The sequence below is a fragment of the Ostrinia furnacalis genome, unplaced genomic scaffold, assembly GCF_004193835.3.
Source record: "Ostrinia furnacalis isolate ACB-3 unplaced genomic scaffold, ASM419383v2 OfSCF1409, whole genome shotgun sequence".
Taxonomy (NCBI): Eukaryota; Metazoa; Arthropoda; class Insecta; order Lepidoptera; family Crambidae; genus Ostrinia; species Ostrinia furnacalis.
The window spans coordinates 440,290-458,055 of NW_021131648.1; the positions used below are offsets into that span (position 1 = coordinate 440,290).

General features: G+C 35.5%; 1 protein-coding gene across 1 annotated transcript in view; it reads left to right on the top strand.

Annotated features, from left to right (window-relative positions):
• Ca-alpha1T (Ca[2+]-channel protein alpha[[1]] subunit T) overlaps positions 1-17,766 on the top strand; it is a 200,430-nt gene that overhangs the window by 163,509 nt on the left and 19,155 nt on the right. The window contains exons 7-12 of the mRNA XM_028304257.1: positions 3,780-3,951; positions 6,878-7,154; positions 7,691-7,783; positions 7,947-8,179; positions 9,928-10,042; positions 16,097-16,192. Coding sequence (XP_028160058.1) covers positions 3,780-3,951; positions 6,878-7,154; positions 7,691-7,783; positions 7,947-8,179; positions 9,928-10,042; positions 16,097-16,192 — 986 coding nt within the window. The remainder of the gene's footprint in view (positions 1-3,779; positions 3,952-6,877; positions 7,155-7,690; positions 7,784-7,946; positions 8,180-9,927; positions 10,043-16,096; positions 16,193-17,766) is intronic.

The window sequence follows — 17,766 nt, forward strand, 5'->3', positions numbered from 1 at the left end:
CCGCTCACTTTAAAATGCATTTAACACGATAAATAGACAAACTTATAAAAAAAAGTTCAAAACTGTATTCAATCTCACCTCATAGATTTTATTCAGTGATTGATCTAAATATTTAAATTCAACCAATCAAGAGCCTCACTCTAAGATTGAATTCTAAATGGAGAATTGAGCTTCTTTCTGTACAGTCTGTCTTACTTACCTGAGTTATGGTGGCTTTGGAAGTCATGACGGGTTGTCTCGTCGCCGTACTTTTGATTTATTGAATATTCGATGCTGCTTTGTAAATCACGATTCGAGGTGAGCCATTTTGAACAAATGGCAACTGAAATTGTCAACAAACCAACCCTTTGTTTTGAAATGCTGCAACTAGTATATCGCGTTTATCTGAAATTAAAGCAAATACTGCTGAAAGTCTAATTTTTAGTAGTATTTAAATATGTAGGTACTCTACCTAGAGTTTCAAACTTTTGAATCGTGCTTACATTACCTAAGCAAAAGTTCAGAATTCTCAAAGTGAGTGTTTATTTAGGATCAATTGTTACATTGACTACCTTCATTTTAGATACGTGCCTCGAATACAATGAAATTAACATTTTAGGTAGAGATTTTACTTTGAATACAATAAAATCCTTTTAATTTAATCATTGCTAGTTCTAGAAGATAAGCAAGTATAAACTTAATAACTTCGTTTTAGATTAATTTTGAGAAAGTATTAAACAAGAAATAATATTTTTACGTTGATGCTTACATTTACAGACATTTACCTAACTTAAAATATTTTTTCCAAACAGTTATTGTTGTTATTTTCGTTGTCACGACAACTACTTCATTATCTCTGTCTAAGATCTTCTAAGCTGATAACCTTCACGCACTTTTTATAATCTTGAAATTTTGTTCAAGTTGAAATATTTCTACTACCTAAGTGAATATTAATTATCCACGAACTAGATAAAGTTTGACGTAAAATGACAAATTAATACCCATCGATAGCGGTTTAAATAGTGAATAAGCTGGGTTAAAGGCCAATTTGAAGGTGAATAGAGAGAGAATATACATTTTGGCAGTAACAAATTCAAAACTCAAAAGGAACCACAAAAACGGATGCCAAATCATCCGCGCCGAAACCCACCAAGTACTCGTACATTTCAAATACGTTCGCGTCTCGGTGAATTCTACGAAATTCGCGTCTTACAATTCTTTAAAAGTGCGACGTGAAATCCGTATTCGTACTCGGTCGGCTTAAGTGTCACCTCGGTGGGTGGTGCGGCCGAGGTTCACTTGTTGCGCCGCATCGATCGGCCTCCCACGCTCTCGATTCTCGCCCCTGGCTCATTTCTATAAGTGCCAGCTCAGATCTCAGATCGACGATTGTGCAGGGTCTTTAGTGTTCCAGATGTGGGTTGAATTTGTATCTATTTTATTATTAGCTAGGACTGAGAGAAACTATGATTGTTGATTTTTTTTTCACTCTCACTTTTCATCAGCGTCAGTTGGGAAAATTTAAAACGACTTGCCATAACGGATAATTATATTTTCAAGCATTTTTTTTTCATTGTGAGCTAAATTTGTACAGACATCATACCTAGTAATAAATCACTTATTACAAACCGTTTACTCATTTGAACTGTTAGTCACATTTTTTTCACACAAAAATACCTAGACCCTGGATAGACAAATAATAGCTACGATCATCGCCGAACCCAATCAATAGCCATAAAATCGCCCCAAACTCCAATTTACCTGCTAATACTGCATTAGGATTTAAGCGCCAATTTCAATTGACCCCAATTGCAATGTCGCTAATTAGAGAAATTGTCCATTAATAAGCGCACATGCTGCACCTAAATTTAAGCTCCAATGCTCTTTGGAGTCTGCGGGAGAAATTAATTGAAATCCATCTGCACACTGGTTACACAACACGAATAGAACAGTATACTGAGAATTCAGACCTACCTGGAAATCGTTAGTGATTTCCACTAGCACTGTATCATACAAATACAGACATTGCTCGGGTGTGCCACAGCGAGAAATAACATTTCTACTGAAATGTACCATGTTTTATGCAAATAAATAATTTTGATTTGATTTGATTTGAACGTACAGTTACCTATGTTGCAAGAATAAGTGAATCCATTACCACTAGCGAGGGCTCTAGCACAATATGTAAGGTAAGTAGCTAATAATAAACTTGAGGTAAATTAAAATATACAGAGTGTTAGGTAAATGGGTATATGAGCCGACACTAGCTCATGTTAACATGGTTATATAAATGGTATGGTGAAATCAGAAATTTGATATCATCATTTTATTTTTTTAAATTATCATACAAAATAAATTTTATAAAATCCGATTGGTAAGAAAATTTAAATAATTAAATGAAGATATCAATTTTCTGACTTCACCATACCATTTATATGACCATGTTAACATGGGCTAGTGTCGGCTCATATACCCATTTACCTAACACCCTGTATACCTCATTTGCCTTGCAAAACAGTTCGTTAACTTGAAAGTTACCGTATCGTTGCAACCGTTAGTGATAACACTAACTTGTTGTGTGAACGCTAATCAGTAAAATATAATACCTTAGTTGCTCCCTAGAATGGGAACGAATAGAACAACTCAGAATTTATTTTATGTTGCATTGAAACCGTTAAGAGCGTTTACGCCGTTAAACAGTACTTTTTCAACTCGTTAAAATCATTAACCAGTAATACTACAAATATGTTATAGGCATAAATAGTTAGGCAATTTCGTCGTCTAAATAGTTAATTGAGAAAACATTGCGATTAGTTTAGTATTTAAGAACTCTATCAAGATAAGTCCACACAGGTTTTGTAAATTTTCACTTTAGCGTCAGTTTACAAGCTGAAATTTTTATAAAAATACTGTGAAAACGATTTAACAAACATTTATATCCTATAGCATAGATCCTTGGGCAAATAGTTATCTGAGAATTTTTTTAGATTTAAGCATTTTACAATAAGAAATCACAAATTAAAAGAACGTGAAATACCCAAAAATCAAAGTGATTTTTTCACCAATATTTTTTCTTTATTCAACATAAAAATAGCTTAATATAATAAAACAACATCTTCTTTAAAATATTTACTTTGAAACGATATTTGATTCATTGTAATTGTTTTGCTATAAACATTTGAAAACTATTAAAAAACGCCGCGCGCGAATCATTTCCAATGATGCCCCTTGAAACGCCGCGCTTCGCGTAAACGCTCTTAATGCATTACCTAACCTACTAGTTAGCGAACGTGCTTAGATAATAATTGATGTATCAAATTAGCTGTTTTATACATTTGCACTATCGAGCAGTGATTCACTAAACTAGAAATAAATAAAGTTCAGCAAAATTTTTCCAACTTAGTTTTATTAGTCGTTCGCTGAGAATAATTAGATGCCTATCAGGCTTTCGTTCGTTAAAATCTCTAAACTCGTCGGCTTTGTGTTCATGTTTTCTGTAATTTTCGGAGCAATTTGCTGCACGAAAGCTCTTTGGGATTACCAAGCAATTTACTTTATGAAATATTAACGATCGAACGAGAAATCAGTTTTCGGCAGTGTTCATTTTTATTTTCGATATTGTTCTTTTGAAGCGTACATTTGATAATAATGTAAATGGTAGAGAGTTTTATTTCAATTGAATGAATGAATTAATATTGGTCTTTACCATGACAAATGAAAATAGTTTAATTATGTACCTACTTACTTATGATTTTTGTAGAGCTAACTTTATATATTTTATCACAACATTATTTTCGCAGGTATGCGTATTCTAGTGATGCTGCTACTCGACACATTACCAATGTTGGGTAACGTCCTGCTGCTATGTTTCTTCGTTTTCTTCATATTCGGCATCGTGGGCGTCCAACTGTGGGAAGGGATACTCAGACAACGATGCGAACTTGTGCTACCACCAAATGTTCTCCGACCCAAGTATGTTGTCTCTATCACTCATCCACATTCATTAACCCGGCAAAAAGAGACGACAACTTTTTAATGTACCTCATTTTGCCGCGGTCGTAGCTCTTAATAGAAGTAAGCGTTAATTAGTATTGAATAAGTAAACATTCGAAATTGGATGACGCAACAAATGGCTGGAAATGTATAAAGTTCTGTGGATGAAATGGCGGCTGAAATGAGTTTTTCATTTTGTTCCATTTGCTCGAGAGTTCGTCTTAGCAGCACGTCCCACTGCTAACGTTGACTGCATGCAATATTTAACGCTTACATCCTCCGAGCACATTCATGGCTGCTCTATCATTTGACATTTTACATATTTTTATCGTTGCATTATTTCTTCACCGTTATAACATTGTCGAACGCGCATGTTAAAATCGATCAGCTTTTACGATTAACAGTAACACATGTAAATATTGCATTCTGTCAATACTCACATAAAAAGACCCGGTATAGGTACACGCATGATGAATCACTTTAGTTAATACAGCAAAGTTTTATCAATTTCAATATTTGACTACACAATTACACTTCTAGAAAAAGTTTACTAATGGATTCAATACACTTTGCTGTATTAATCGATTCAAAACATATCAGATCCAAACATAGATAATGTAGCATTAACATCAGACAAAATAGATACTTAGCAGGTAAAAGTTACTAATTCTAACATGTTTACTGATAGAATACTAGCACAAATAGCTACATCCAGTAATGACTTGAGAATGTTGTTATATTTATAAGCATAATTATGTAGATTTGTAACGTAATTTCTGTACCTCAATACGCTGATGAGGTTCAGATTTATATTTTAGTTCCTAATTTTAGTGACCAAAAGCATCATTCTCAGGTTACCCGACTATAATAACTAATAGTATACACAGGTACATAAATACCCGTCACCGCTTCCTAAATTTGTGTTCCAGAGACCTGTCCGAATGGTACAGAGTGCGCGTCAGACTGAACTCGTAAGGATTTGCGCTAAAAATTAATGTGTTTCTTTAAGGACATTGAAAACTGTTGTATCGTGTACCTTCACACATCTGCCGTCCAGATGTGCTGTTGTACTTGCTTCCCTTTCACGAACTGGCAGTTTTGAGAAGCCTATCCCTAATCCTAAAAGAAATAAAGAGAACTCTTTCAAGTATAGAATATTGACAAGGGGGTCAAAAAGAATCAGCTCATCAGGTGCTTCCTTGGCTTGGTCTGCCTCTTTTAAAAGCTAAGCTAGCTTTTAAACGCTAAGGTCATAAACTAAATAAACAGCCTATCATTTTAAGGAAATTTCAACTCAATTTGAATTGACATTAGTAACCAAATAAAAAATAATACATAGATAACAATGACGCACCCAAATGGTGCCCTGGTGGATACCCCCTGCCATTAACCAAACACCCAAGAACTGCCAGTTTGTATCTGACAAAAAGATGGGTAGTTCTATCAATTTCCTCTCAAATATGCCTATATTATGTATACCTACACTTTTTTATTTCGTATAGCCTAAATAATATGTCTCCTTCATACAAATCTATGCACAACCAGATTGACAAAAGTTCAAATTACACTATTGTGAACTGTACTCGTACCATTCCTCCTGATGACAACACGGTATTCAAATTAACCGAATATCTACATAACATAACAACTAATCATACTAGCATAACTAGCTTGATCACCACATAAATAAATGGTACACAATTAACATCATCATGTTTCATGTTTAAATTTGTTGTGTGTGTTCCGTTTTCGTTGGATACAATATTGGTTGAGAATTTATCTGAAGTATACGTGGAGTGTCGTTTTAGAGCCAAGTTGAATGCCACAATAAAGCCCTTATGACTGTCATCAAGGCAACAGGGCCGTAACGACGGTGCCCGAAGTAAGGCTCCGGTGCCTTCCGCCTCCATTGGCTATTGTCGTTACACTAACGACCTGTAGCCACTGGCGTTAATCTTACCGATCCACCAATATTTACCTGGTTTCCCTCAGGCACTTATTAGCTCTTCCATTAACGTCGAGAGCTAAAGTAGCTCTAGTTCCTTACATTCTTTGCTTCGTCTTGGCATGTATGCATGAAGTAGTTTTTACATTACGCTGATGTTAGATTTTGCATGAATAACTTATATCATTTAATAATTCCCCTTTTAAATAGAGATTTATCATTAGATTCGAAGAGTTCTTATAAATTGATCAGTAACTCTCATTTTGAGTCATTAATAATCAAGATTCCACAAGAAATCAATTAACTAAAGCCAACTAATGAAGTCTAATTCTAAAATCTGAGCAGTAAATAAAACTTAGTTAATTAATAAATTGAATGCAAATTTATTAGGTTTAAAGTCACGTTCCAACAAAACTTCTGAGGAGTAAGTTTGTCGAAGTTTATAGACGATAGTAAAAGATTCTGTTAAAACTTTGAGAACTATGAAAGTTTGAAGTTTGTGTCAAAACAGTACCTACGGAATTATTTACCCAGCGCGATAAAGAAGCTGGGTAGTTTGAAAATTTTCTTTTTCAAGCTAGAAATGTTTGTTTACTTGTAGAAAAGAAAATGTGTTGTAGTAATCATTAAGAGTAGTGAAATCACCTTCGTTACCAGGACTTCAATTTAAATAAAACATTCCGGGAAATAGGCATATAATATGCCAAACAAATTCAGAAATAAAATCGCATGACCTACTGAAAGTAATTAAAAGAAACATTAGGTACTAATGTTTCTTATTTGGGTCACGATTCAATATTTTCTGAATACAGTATCGTAAATCAAAGTAGAATTTCACTTACTTTTATTGAATCATGTTCATTAACATTCACCAAATACTAACTTCTTTTATTAAGAAAGTCCCTGAAAGCCTGCAACATTTCTGTATTGAAACTTTAATGGTGTTTATTTTTGGTGCAGCATATCATTTTATTACGAGTTCTCTAAAGAACTGGACTACATCTGCACGACGCCTGAAGACTCCGGCATGCACCTGTGCGGGGACTTCCCGCCGTATCGCTACGGGCCTTTGGTCTGCAACGAGACTGCGAAGCCCTATTCATACAACACGCCCACAAACACGTCGTGTGTGAACTGGAACCAGTATTACACGAATTGCACCCAGAGGGGATCCAATCCGTTCCAAGGGACGATATCCTTTGACAACATTGGGCTTGCCTGGGTTGCAATTTTTCTGGTAAGTCAAATTTTTTGTTTCTATCGTTATTCTTAAACTCATTTTCCTACCACTTAGATTCAATCAAATATTTATATCAATTAATGATTTTAGCCGAAACACAAATACCTAACTATGTAACAATGATAGTAGGTATACCCATTCCAATTTCTACTTGACCCAAAGGTTACTTACCCAGTCCTCAGAGAATCGCGCTACATACGCGATTCTTACCAATTACGACGAACTAGCTAATAAAGTAACGTAAAGTATTCGAAGGTAAAAAACAATTTCAATGAAAAAAATAACTCTTACCATTAAATGTCGCACGTGTAAAATAATGACGAAGATCTGTTTCTCGATAACGCAATTCACAAATCACTTACACGGATAACATCATAATGGCCTCCCCCACGCAAAAGGAACATCTCAAACATATGAATCGGAGATCAAAATTATCTTATTTCAGCAGGCGGCTCACCCACATTCCCCGAATAACTCAATATTCAGGGAACATCTTTTCAAACAGACGATGTCAGTCATAATTTCTGTTTCAGGTGATTTCGTTAGAAGGATGGACGGATATAATGTATTATGTACAAGATGCACACAGTTTCTGGGACTGGATATATTTTGTGTTGCTGATTGTTGTAAGTTACATAACTCGTATTCAGATTAGATTTTGTCTTTCATTTCATATTGATGATCAGGCCGAAGCTGTTTTGTTTTTAAAGGTTGTAGAGTTTAAAAAACAACAGCTTCGGCCTGATAAACTGAAATATTAGATCTTATAATCCCTATCTTTGTTCACAGATCGGCTCATTCTTCATGATCAACCTATGCCTAGTCGTCATAGCGACCCAGTTCAGTGAGACGAAAAAGCGCGAAATGGAGCGAATGCGCGCCGAACGCGCGCGTTTCACTTCATCATCTACCCTCGCTTCGTCCACCAACAACAGTGAGCCGGCTACATGCTACGCCGAGATCGTGAAGTATGTGGCCCATCTCTGGAGAAGATTCAAGAGAAGAATGGCTAAGAAAATCAGGTATGTGTGCTGTTGGTAATAAGAACAAAATTATAACAAAAATTTCTTAACTTTGGACTTCATTTTAAAGTCAATTAAGGCGTTATGTTAACAATAAAGCAGCCATTATGCGCATCATGACGTTAACTTTATACAACAAACAAGGAAAAATTCTCGCAAAAATCAGTCCACGTCCTATTTTAAGGTCCACACCATAATGGCATTACCAATAAGTCCCGCTCTACTAAGCTTTACCTACATTCATTATACAAATTCAGTCGCATCCGAATATCTTAAATGCTGTGGAATATAAGTACCAGTAGATAAAATATGTGCTTAGAAGCTCGATAGTTATTTCAATAATCCTATAACAACCGATTTAGTCACGTCACTATTTCCCTCGTATCTCCGCTCGATAACGACCGCAACGGTCGCGAGCGAGCAATGTGCATATCAATTGCAACAAATTGAACGGTCGAATGGTCGGTTTGCGTCCACGATAGCAAAGTACTCGATTTATGTTACATTCGAATCAGCTGTTCGATGGTTAGCGGTTCTAATGTATTTGTGTGATGTCATGTGCGGAATTTTAGTATTTCGTTGACCTGTATTTTTAGTCGTGGTCGTAGTTATTTATTGTAGGTATCTTTCATTAATTTATGTAAAGCACGAAGACACACGTCAATAGTAACTTTTTGTACTGAACAAACCGTTCATACAGTAAAACCTACAGTAAGTATTAAATTCAAAGTCTTAAAAAGTATAATATCCAAGCACTCAACGATTTTCTTTAGAAATCTTTCAGAACGTGTACATTGTTCGCGTTTGTAAAGCTAGGCAGCCGTATTCTATTATGAAGTTTGATATTTTCTCTTTGTTGGAGTACTGATACCAACCCGCCCAGCTGCAGTGACGGTCGGGTTATAATAATGTATATCAGTCTAATGAAGTTCCCTTTTTTGTAATGAAGAGGTCGATTTTTACGTTACCTCAAAAGGGTACCTCAAAAGGGTATATACAAGTAGAAAATGAATTGGGGACTGGGGATGGCCCCATGATAGTGGACCTGCAGAGCTAGGATTCGCATCATCATCATCAACAGCCCTTTACAGTCCACTGCTGGACTATGAGCCTCCTCCACTATAGTGGAGGGATTTGCCATAATCTCCACGCTTGGCAGGCGGGTTGGAGATCGCAGTTTAAAAGATTGATGTTTTTCAGAGAGCGCTGCTGCCCATTCTCTGTTTGTTGTGTAGTCCCTAAGTCGCCTCTTACGACACCCGCGGGAAGAGTAGGGGTTGGTGACAAATGTATTCTACTCTGCCGTCACCACACGGATTCGCACCATGATAAAATATTTATCGATGATGACGAACGTACGGGCTTATCGTGCAAACTCGATTACATGCCTGCGCGCATCCTAGGCGTACTGGATACCTTGTTCGTTTCAGCCAATTAACGTCCACAAAACTGGACAAAAGCATCCCACAAGATTTTCCACAATGAACGGTCCTGCGCTTCCCGCATCCAGGCTCTTCTCGAGGCCTTTACCAGATCGTCGGTCCACCTTGTAGGAGGCCTGCCCACGTCCGTAGAGACGGATACCTCATATTTATAACCGAAAACGCAGCTATATTATGTAGATGACCAAAATGTACAGGAGCCTCTATTTCTTCATCTTTTAGCACCTCTATTTTAGAGCTTGACCTTTATTTGAAACTATGTAAAGCTGGATATTCTTTATGAATTTATTCTTTTCTATTCCTTAGGGTGTACCGATACCAGCGCGCTCAGCTCCAGTGGCGGACGAGTCGGGAAACCCTGCAGCTGCCGGCCAACAAGCCGAAGCAACACCACCCTTGCTGTCCCAGAGTGCACCCCCAGGTATGACAGAGTAATAATGTGATTTCTTCCTTAGAAATAAGACTGCAACTTGCGTGTAAGTGATTTTTCTGAGTTGCTTTTTAATAGCAATAAAAATGTATTGTATTGTCTTCGTTTATTGCGTTGATTCTAAAATCAGAAATCTGATTTTTTTTAAATGAGGTAATTATACCTAGTTATCTAAACTTAAGAAAAATTCAGCGTTAAAATTCTACCAATCTTCAGAACTTATGTTGTGTAGGTTGTATTGAGTTTTTAGCGTTATTTTCATCTTGCATTAAAGATAATTCCCTAGCGCGTAATCACTTTAAAATGTTGGATCTTTACTACCTTGATCGGTTCGGCAAAAAAGTAATATCCAGGTTAATTTTTTCGTAATATTTCCTCACTACCATAAACTGCAATCTCAATAACATCGCAGAAATGTTTTCCAGACAAATATCATCGTGATTATTTTCACTTTGAAACCAATTAAAAAGAAAAAAGACGTATACCATAGTTAAAATTATTTACCTCAATAATAAAGGAACATAATTTCAAAATTGTCCAACAATTAAATTGAACTGGTAAATTAAATTGTAGTCCAGCCTCAGACATTTGCAATTAAAAGGTAAAACAACACCGACTGTTTGCGGATTCATGCTCAAAGCGGAAATGTTCCGGTGTACGTGCATCTGCACGTGATTAATATTCGGAAGTTTCATTAATAGCTCGTAAATGAAAGAGACTGATGCCCGTTTTCACCATCAATCCCTAATTTTTAAGTGACCCGTATGAAAACAAAATTCCTGTTATGTGTTACGATAGGGGTCACTTAAAAATTAGGGATTGATGGTAAAAACGGGCATGAGACTTCTCAGATAATGTTTAAAATTGTTTATAAATTATGCATAATGGGAAAAAAGAATAAAACAAGGTTCGATAGCACATTACGAGTTTTTAACATTACGATATTAATCTTACATAAGAAGTCAAATGTCAACAAACACTAGGTACTTCATTATTTTGCATAACTATCATACGAGTCAATTCAGTAGCCTTTTTATGAAAAAATAACAACCATCTAGCCATCCATCCTCACAATGTTCCACGTTTATTTAATCGATTAAAACCATAAGGTGAAACCCACTAATGTACAATACTATCTCACTACTATTGAGTTACAGCCTGAAATCAAACGCACATTATCTACCACCAAAACCTAAATACTGTTAAATGTAAAACCACTAGTATACGAACATTTGATAGCGAATTAATTCGAGGTATGCTTTAGTTATGTAAATACGCCGGCTGTTTATTAAGGCTAGGATTTACCGCCTCGATGCCGTGCATTTGTTTACCTCAGCCCCCGCACACCTCGCACTGACACTCGCGCTGACACTCGCGCGACGCGTTGACGCCACAGTGTAAAAACAAACCGTAAGTTGGATGACGGTTTACGTAATCTTCAAATAGTTAATAAATAAATAATAAAATTAAAAATCCTTCGACATAATATTTTAACACTGCGCCTCTAGTCTCAAACTAAGCAAAGCTTGTACTATGGGATATGAAAATACTTAAATAACATAACATAAATAAATAAATATTATGGTTAGAAACCGTGCATAGTACAGTCCACACAGCTTATGACCGCAGTCTGTGGAGGAACACTATCTGTGGTCGCGATCCTCATCAGTGAGGGACCGAGGAAGAAGAAGAATGGTTAGAAAACACCCAGCCCGAAACAAATATTATTATAATGTTCATGCACACAAATGTTTGTCAATCAATAATGTCAAATGAAAGATGATAATATTAAGTCAAACAAATACTTTTTACCGACAAAAATAGTAAATGATCACAAAAATTTAAATTCCATTTTAATATGAAATACTAATGTTCTTTTACATTTTGCTATTCTATTTAAGCAAATGACTCTAAATTAATCATTGTAAACCCAGAAATAGTAAACAATCCTCAAAACAACTTGCCTAGAGGTCCTCGTCTGACCTTTTAGAATTTGTAACTCAGATTCAAGCAGTAAACTTCTAAAATAATTATTTATGGTATCAATTAAATAACTGTATCGCCATCTAGGACCGATTCGTTTCTGGAACTTGACTGAATGACTGGAGCGGGACTCTGGCTTCGCTCGCTCGGCTGGTGCGTTGTGGTCACAGTTCTAACCTAACCTAAACCAATAATTATGAATAGGACCGATTCGTTTCTGGAACTTGACTGAATGACTGGAGCGGGACTCAAGTATACGTGCTAATTCTAATGCCAACAAACTTGAACTTTAATAATATCGTCAAAGAAAGAAATCTAAACAAAAAAGATATTACTTTGAATAATAGTGTAAAATATGGTTATGTTTAGAAAATCTAGGAGAACAAATAAAAGTATAATAGATGTTTATTGCTAATGACATTATGAATTTGAATGATTCGGAATAAGAACATTAGAGACAGAGTAGTTAGGAATTGTGATTGTTAGGATGAAAAATTTTAGGAAGAACATTTTCGGACTTCCAATTTTCGGAGTTGAAAATTTAGGTGAACTTTGGCGCACCCCTTCTATACACTATTATATAGGGTCCCTGAAAATTTGAGTACAAAAGAAAATCTCTAACATAGAAATTTTTGTACTCGAAGTGCTCGGCGTTTACTACTACAAATTATTCGTTCTTCTGAAAGCACATTCGGCGATACTTAGTAGTCGGCCAAAAGACAATGCCGGAAATTGGCGTCTTTTTTTTTTCGCGCGGCCATCGACCAAACTTTGTTTTTTGATTACAAAATAGTGTAATAAACCAAACTTACTATGACATGTATACCTCTAAACTCAGTCTAAACTGAGTTACGAGCATTAGAAGTTTGATTATTTTCATACTAGATTTGCTTTTTGTGCGCAAGTTTTGTAAGAAATTGCAACAAAATATTGCGCTATTTTTTTATTGCGCTGATTCTGCTCCATACTTATGTCTGGAGCCTATAATGGATGATATTGTTTGTTTACACATACAATCTCACTATTTTGTTGCAATTTCTTACAAAACTTTGCGCGCAAAAAGCAAATCTAGTATGAAAATCATCAAACTTCTAATGCTCGTAACTCAGTTTAGACTGAGTTTAGAGGTATACATGTCATAGTAAGTTTGGTTTATTACACTATTTTGTAATCAAAAAACAAAGTTTGGTCGATGGCCGCGCGAAAAGCATCCCCTATCCGCTCTTGAATCTATAAAAGTTTTAATAAAATAATTAGTTTATGTTTGGCGGACGCGGTTTGGGTCCCAACAGCCGAGGCCTAGGCAAGGGTACTCGCTGAAAATCAGCGTCGGGACATTTACTTATGTCCCGAGTATCGCTGAGCGGGCGCCTTTTTGGCTCGGGATTTTTACTGATCTGGCTCGATTATTTTACTGTTTTTTATTTTTTATTTTTTTCTTCTTTGTGTACCTTTTTATACTTGTAATTATTGTCATTTTTTGTCCCGTGCCAAATAAAGATTTTTATTATTATTATTATTCTCTTTATTAACTTTGGTTCTTAATTTTAAATATGCTATTATTATTAGATAATGCGCGACCCACATATAGCCACTTTATGTACTATAACGACACCTATGTTAAAGGTAAAACAGGCGGGGATATTAGATGGTGCCAGGGAATGCCAGACAAGTAACAAAAAATATAAAAAATATTAAGATTTAGACTCCGCCTTTATCCGAAACTTTTGAATCTGTTTCGGTTACGATTACGGATGTTTTTTTTATTTCGGATGTCCGATAGTTTCGGTTACGGTTACGGATATCCACAGCATCCCTGATCGCTACCACAATAAACCCGAGTGTCATAACGTACACTTTCGTCGCAGCTTACATTTTACTTGGATTATACTAAATATTAAGGTTACAATGTCACGGAATTTGCTAGAAGCTTAATATTTTATATGAAGGACAAAATCTTTAGAAAGCTTACATTGTAGAACCTATTCTGTGGCAGTGAGGAGGATGCAATTTTATCACAAAGTTAATATTTTCAACCTAAGCTTTAGCTTCAGAAAAGTTTTCACTTTTCTTAAAGTTTCAAATAAGCCAGTTACATAGTAACGTAGGGCACCTCAGTTAGTCAATCACACAGGTTTATCGTTTAATGTAGAGTACGAGTAGTTAGTCACTAGTTGTATTATTAGGTATCACTCTGACGCAATAAATGATATTTAGTTGAAAAAATTTCTAAATAATTGTTACTGTATCTCAATTTTACTCATTTGGTCTAAAAATAGACACGAATTACGAACGTTCAGTAAAATACATTTTCAAAAGAAATCACTTCTAATACTCTGTGATCCTTCCTCGTTATAAGAATATTTCGATATTGGATATCAAAAGAGCATCACGCTATACGCTTGTATGCCTTAAACTTTAATGAGCAATTTTAAACCGTATTTTCTCAGTCTTTTTTATCTCGGCAAGTTTCGATTCTTGTAAAGAAGATAGACCGGTACCGGTGAGTCAATCTCGATTTATAGAAAACAATAGACCCCTTATTACGATGCCAAAAACTTATAAAGCAAAGGCCTAAATAAATACCTCTTACCATACCATTGTTGTACCTATCTAAAATAAAATGTCCTTCTAGCTAAGAGAATTAAGTGAAATAGCTAACAGAATTATAGCTCTACACAAAAATAATTTGTACCATTAAAATGCGTACATCAGATACAAATGTCACCCTCTCCAAACATTGCTCGGGGCGGATATTGAGTTTGCTCTGGCCGAGGCTCGTTACCCGAAGACCAGGTGAACCGTGATGTTTATTTGCCGAGCCACACTGTATCATTTGCCTTTAAGGTCTAATCTCAATTTGTAAATGGATGTTCACAAGTTTTAATAGAAATACATTTGAATGGTTTTCAATTGAGAATAGTTTTAGCCCGAAGGAATAAGTAAACAATATTCAAATGAGTAAATTATTTCAATATTTTACTTCCATTTCAAATAACAGCTACTGCATATTTGACTTGGATTCTTAATGAACACTTATATCAACTAAATAATGGATATTCACATGACATCTTCAGTCGCTTTATTGAGTGAAGTTTGTGATTCCTAAATCAAATGTGATTCCTAAATCGGACGAGTCTACGGTTGCGATATCATAACTCGTAGTCCCTCTCGTAGTTGGCTACGAGAGGTATAGTGGTACTTGTAGTTGTTTTCGTAGCACTTCGTAGCTGCTACATCATGATAGTGCTACGGTTATGCTGTGGTACTATGCCTTGATCTTTTTGATAATATTTTTAAAGTTTTATTCTTGGATCTATTACTATTTCTATAAATTTCTAGCCAAAAATGTATTATTTGCACCGAAATATCAGTAATCGACAGATATTTAAATACGTTTATGTTATATACAAAATGGCTGAGATGTCAGCTAACGCAGCCGGGGGCGGAAATTGATTTTGCGATCATTCCCTTCGAACCTCGTTATCCGTAACACTAGGCGGCCAATGAGACGTGTATTTACTGAACCCGAGATTACTTACTTATGGGAAAAGGGGATTCTGGCCTGTGATAAATACTTAAGGGAGAACTTTTGCATTAACCGAGTTAGGCTGATGTAATCTGAACAAGTCTCAGTTACGCAATAATGTAAAAACAGCTAACGAGATTTAGTTTAATTTCTTACTTAATGAACTAAATCTTGTAAACTTTATAAAGACGATATAGTAAATACTTTAATAGGAGACGCATATAAGCAACCTAACAATTTTAATAAATTTCAGGTAATCAAATAATGATTTTTTAGAAATATAAACTGCAGGAACTACTATATTTTAAGTTCCAGAGATTTTTAAAATCTCTTATTACATAAACTACATAATATGGACAACTACGTAAATTATCCATAGTCTAAATAAATTAATGTCTAGTAGCACTGTAAGTTCTTATTTGAGATAACATTGTCGTTAAAACCATTCTTCAAACAAGACCGTATATCACAACACATCCGCCATTTCTAACGTGTTTAGCTTATTCATCCCGTGACAAATATCCTTCCCGCAGAGCAACGGAGGGAAGAGTGAGGAGGGCGCGGGAGACGAGCCCCTCGGCAGGCCCAGCCTGTTGCGTGTGCCGTCGCTGTCAGCTGCCGATCTTGAGGTGAGCACATCACTTATAAATTCAAATTATTTTATTGCATGTCATATGGGTAAGAGTTTTACTACACTAAACTCGACGCAATGACTCGTGGCAGGCGGAGCCATAAGTAATCTTTGAAACAGAGGTGCACACTCGCCAATATTTTATTAATTATTACGTAATTACAACGCTATGCCTGCCTCTGTGTGACGTGACCAGTGTGAGTGCGAAAAAGAAAACTATATGCACTGTTTTATTATTACACCGCCTGTCACGAGTCTTGGCGCCGAGATAGTAGTATTAAGAGGAAAGATTTGATCGTCCGTTTTTTGTACCTATTGAATAAGCTCCGATACTACTCCCATTAGATCCTACATTATTTCTGATGAACATAGGCCGTGTGAAGTTCTGGGTCAGCTAGTTGGGTTATATGTACATTGTTGTGCAGAATAGCTTTCAATAAAACTGCTTAAAGTTCCAGTGCCAGATTGGTGTTGCCGATCATAAATTGTTGAAAACAAAACTTTTTCGACTTGCAAACACATTACTAGTTTTAGTTATGAATGGATATTTCTAACAAAACTATGAGTAAGTTCTTTTATCAAGACATACAATGTTTAAATGAAAATGAGTATCGGACGGAAAATGAGTAATAATCCTAGCAATAAGAAGCAGTACAAAAACTGATAGGTATATCACAAAATAAGCCGTCTCACCATTTTTATAGCGGAACCCTAACAAGTACCTTTGTTATTAAATTGGGTTGCTGTTATCATACGCAGGTACACTTTGAAATAAGATTATTTCCGATTACGTGTGCCTATTTATGTTCCGTTCAGCGTTGCTTATAAAGCTTCCATTTTTGTATGTTTTTCTTCAATTTCTCTTCAGAAGTATCGAACAAACCAAACCATTAAAAATAACAAGCTCAATAATTACTTTATGTCAAGTGGAACGTGCTCAGACTTATTTAGTGTCACTTTATTAATGGACAGTGATATTAAACGTTTGTTTACCGAAAACATGGACGCTCATTTCATATTTCATACCTAAAGCCAAAGCTATTGCAGACTCCATGATATAGGAGGGTCGGTAGAAGCTATTAGTAAAGATTTATTTTGACGCGCTGTTTATGTTACCTTAACATATTAAAATACAGTCGTTCGTGAATTATTGTAATTTCCTTCTCGACTGTTTTATGTTTCGTTACCACTTATTTGTAAGCTGTTAGTGTTGAATATTTTGAAGCGACAATAATGCAATTATGTAGAAGTGATTGTATGAAAATAGAAAAACAATGTTAATAAAACATAATTCAAGCAGCGGAAGAGAAATCTCTAGATTTAATTATTTAAGACTCCTACTACTATCTATGTATTTTAAAAAGAAGTTTCTAGCTGTATATTAATTCCTTAGAAATACCCAACTTTATATTATGCTCAAGGTAAAATTAAGTTAGAAATAAATCTTACTAAACCAAACTTAGCTTATTACAGCCTAATCTCCTTTCAAAGCTTATATTTCTTTACCTTAACGAACTCTTTTAACTATACTTAGTTACTTTAAACTTCTTTTATGAGTGTTATTTCGTTAAT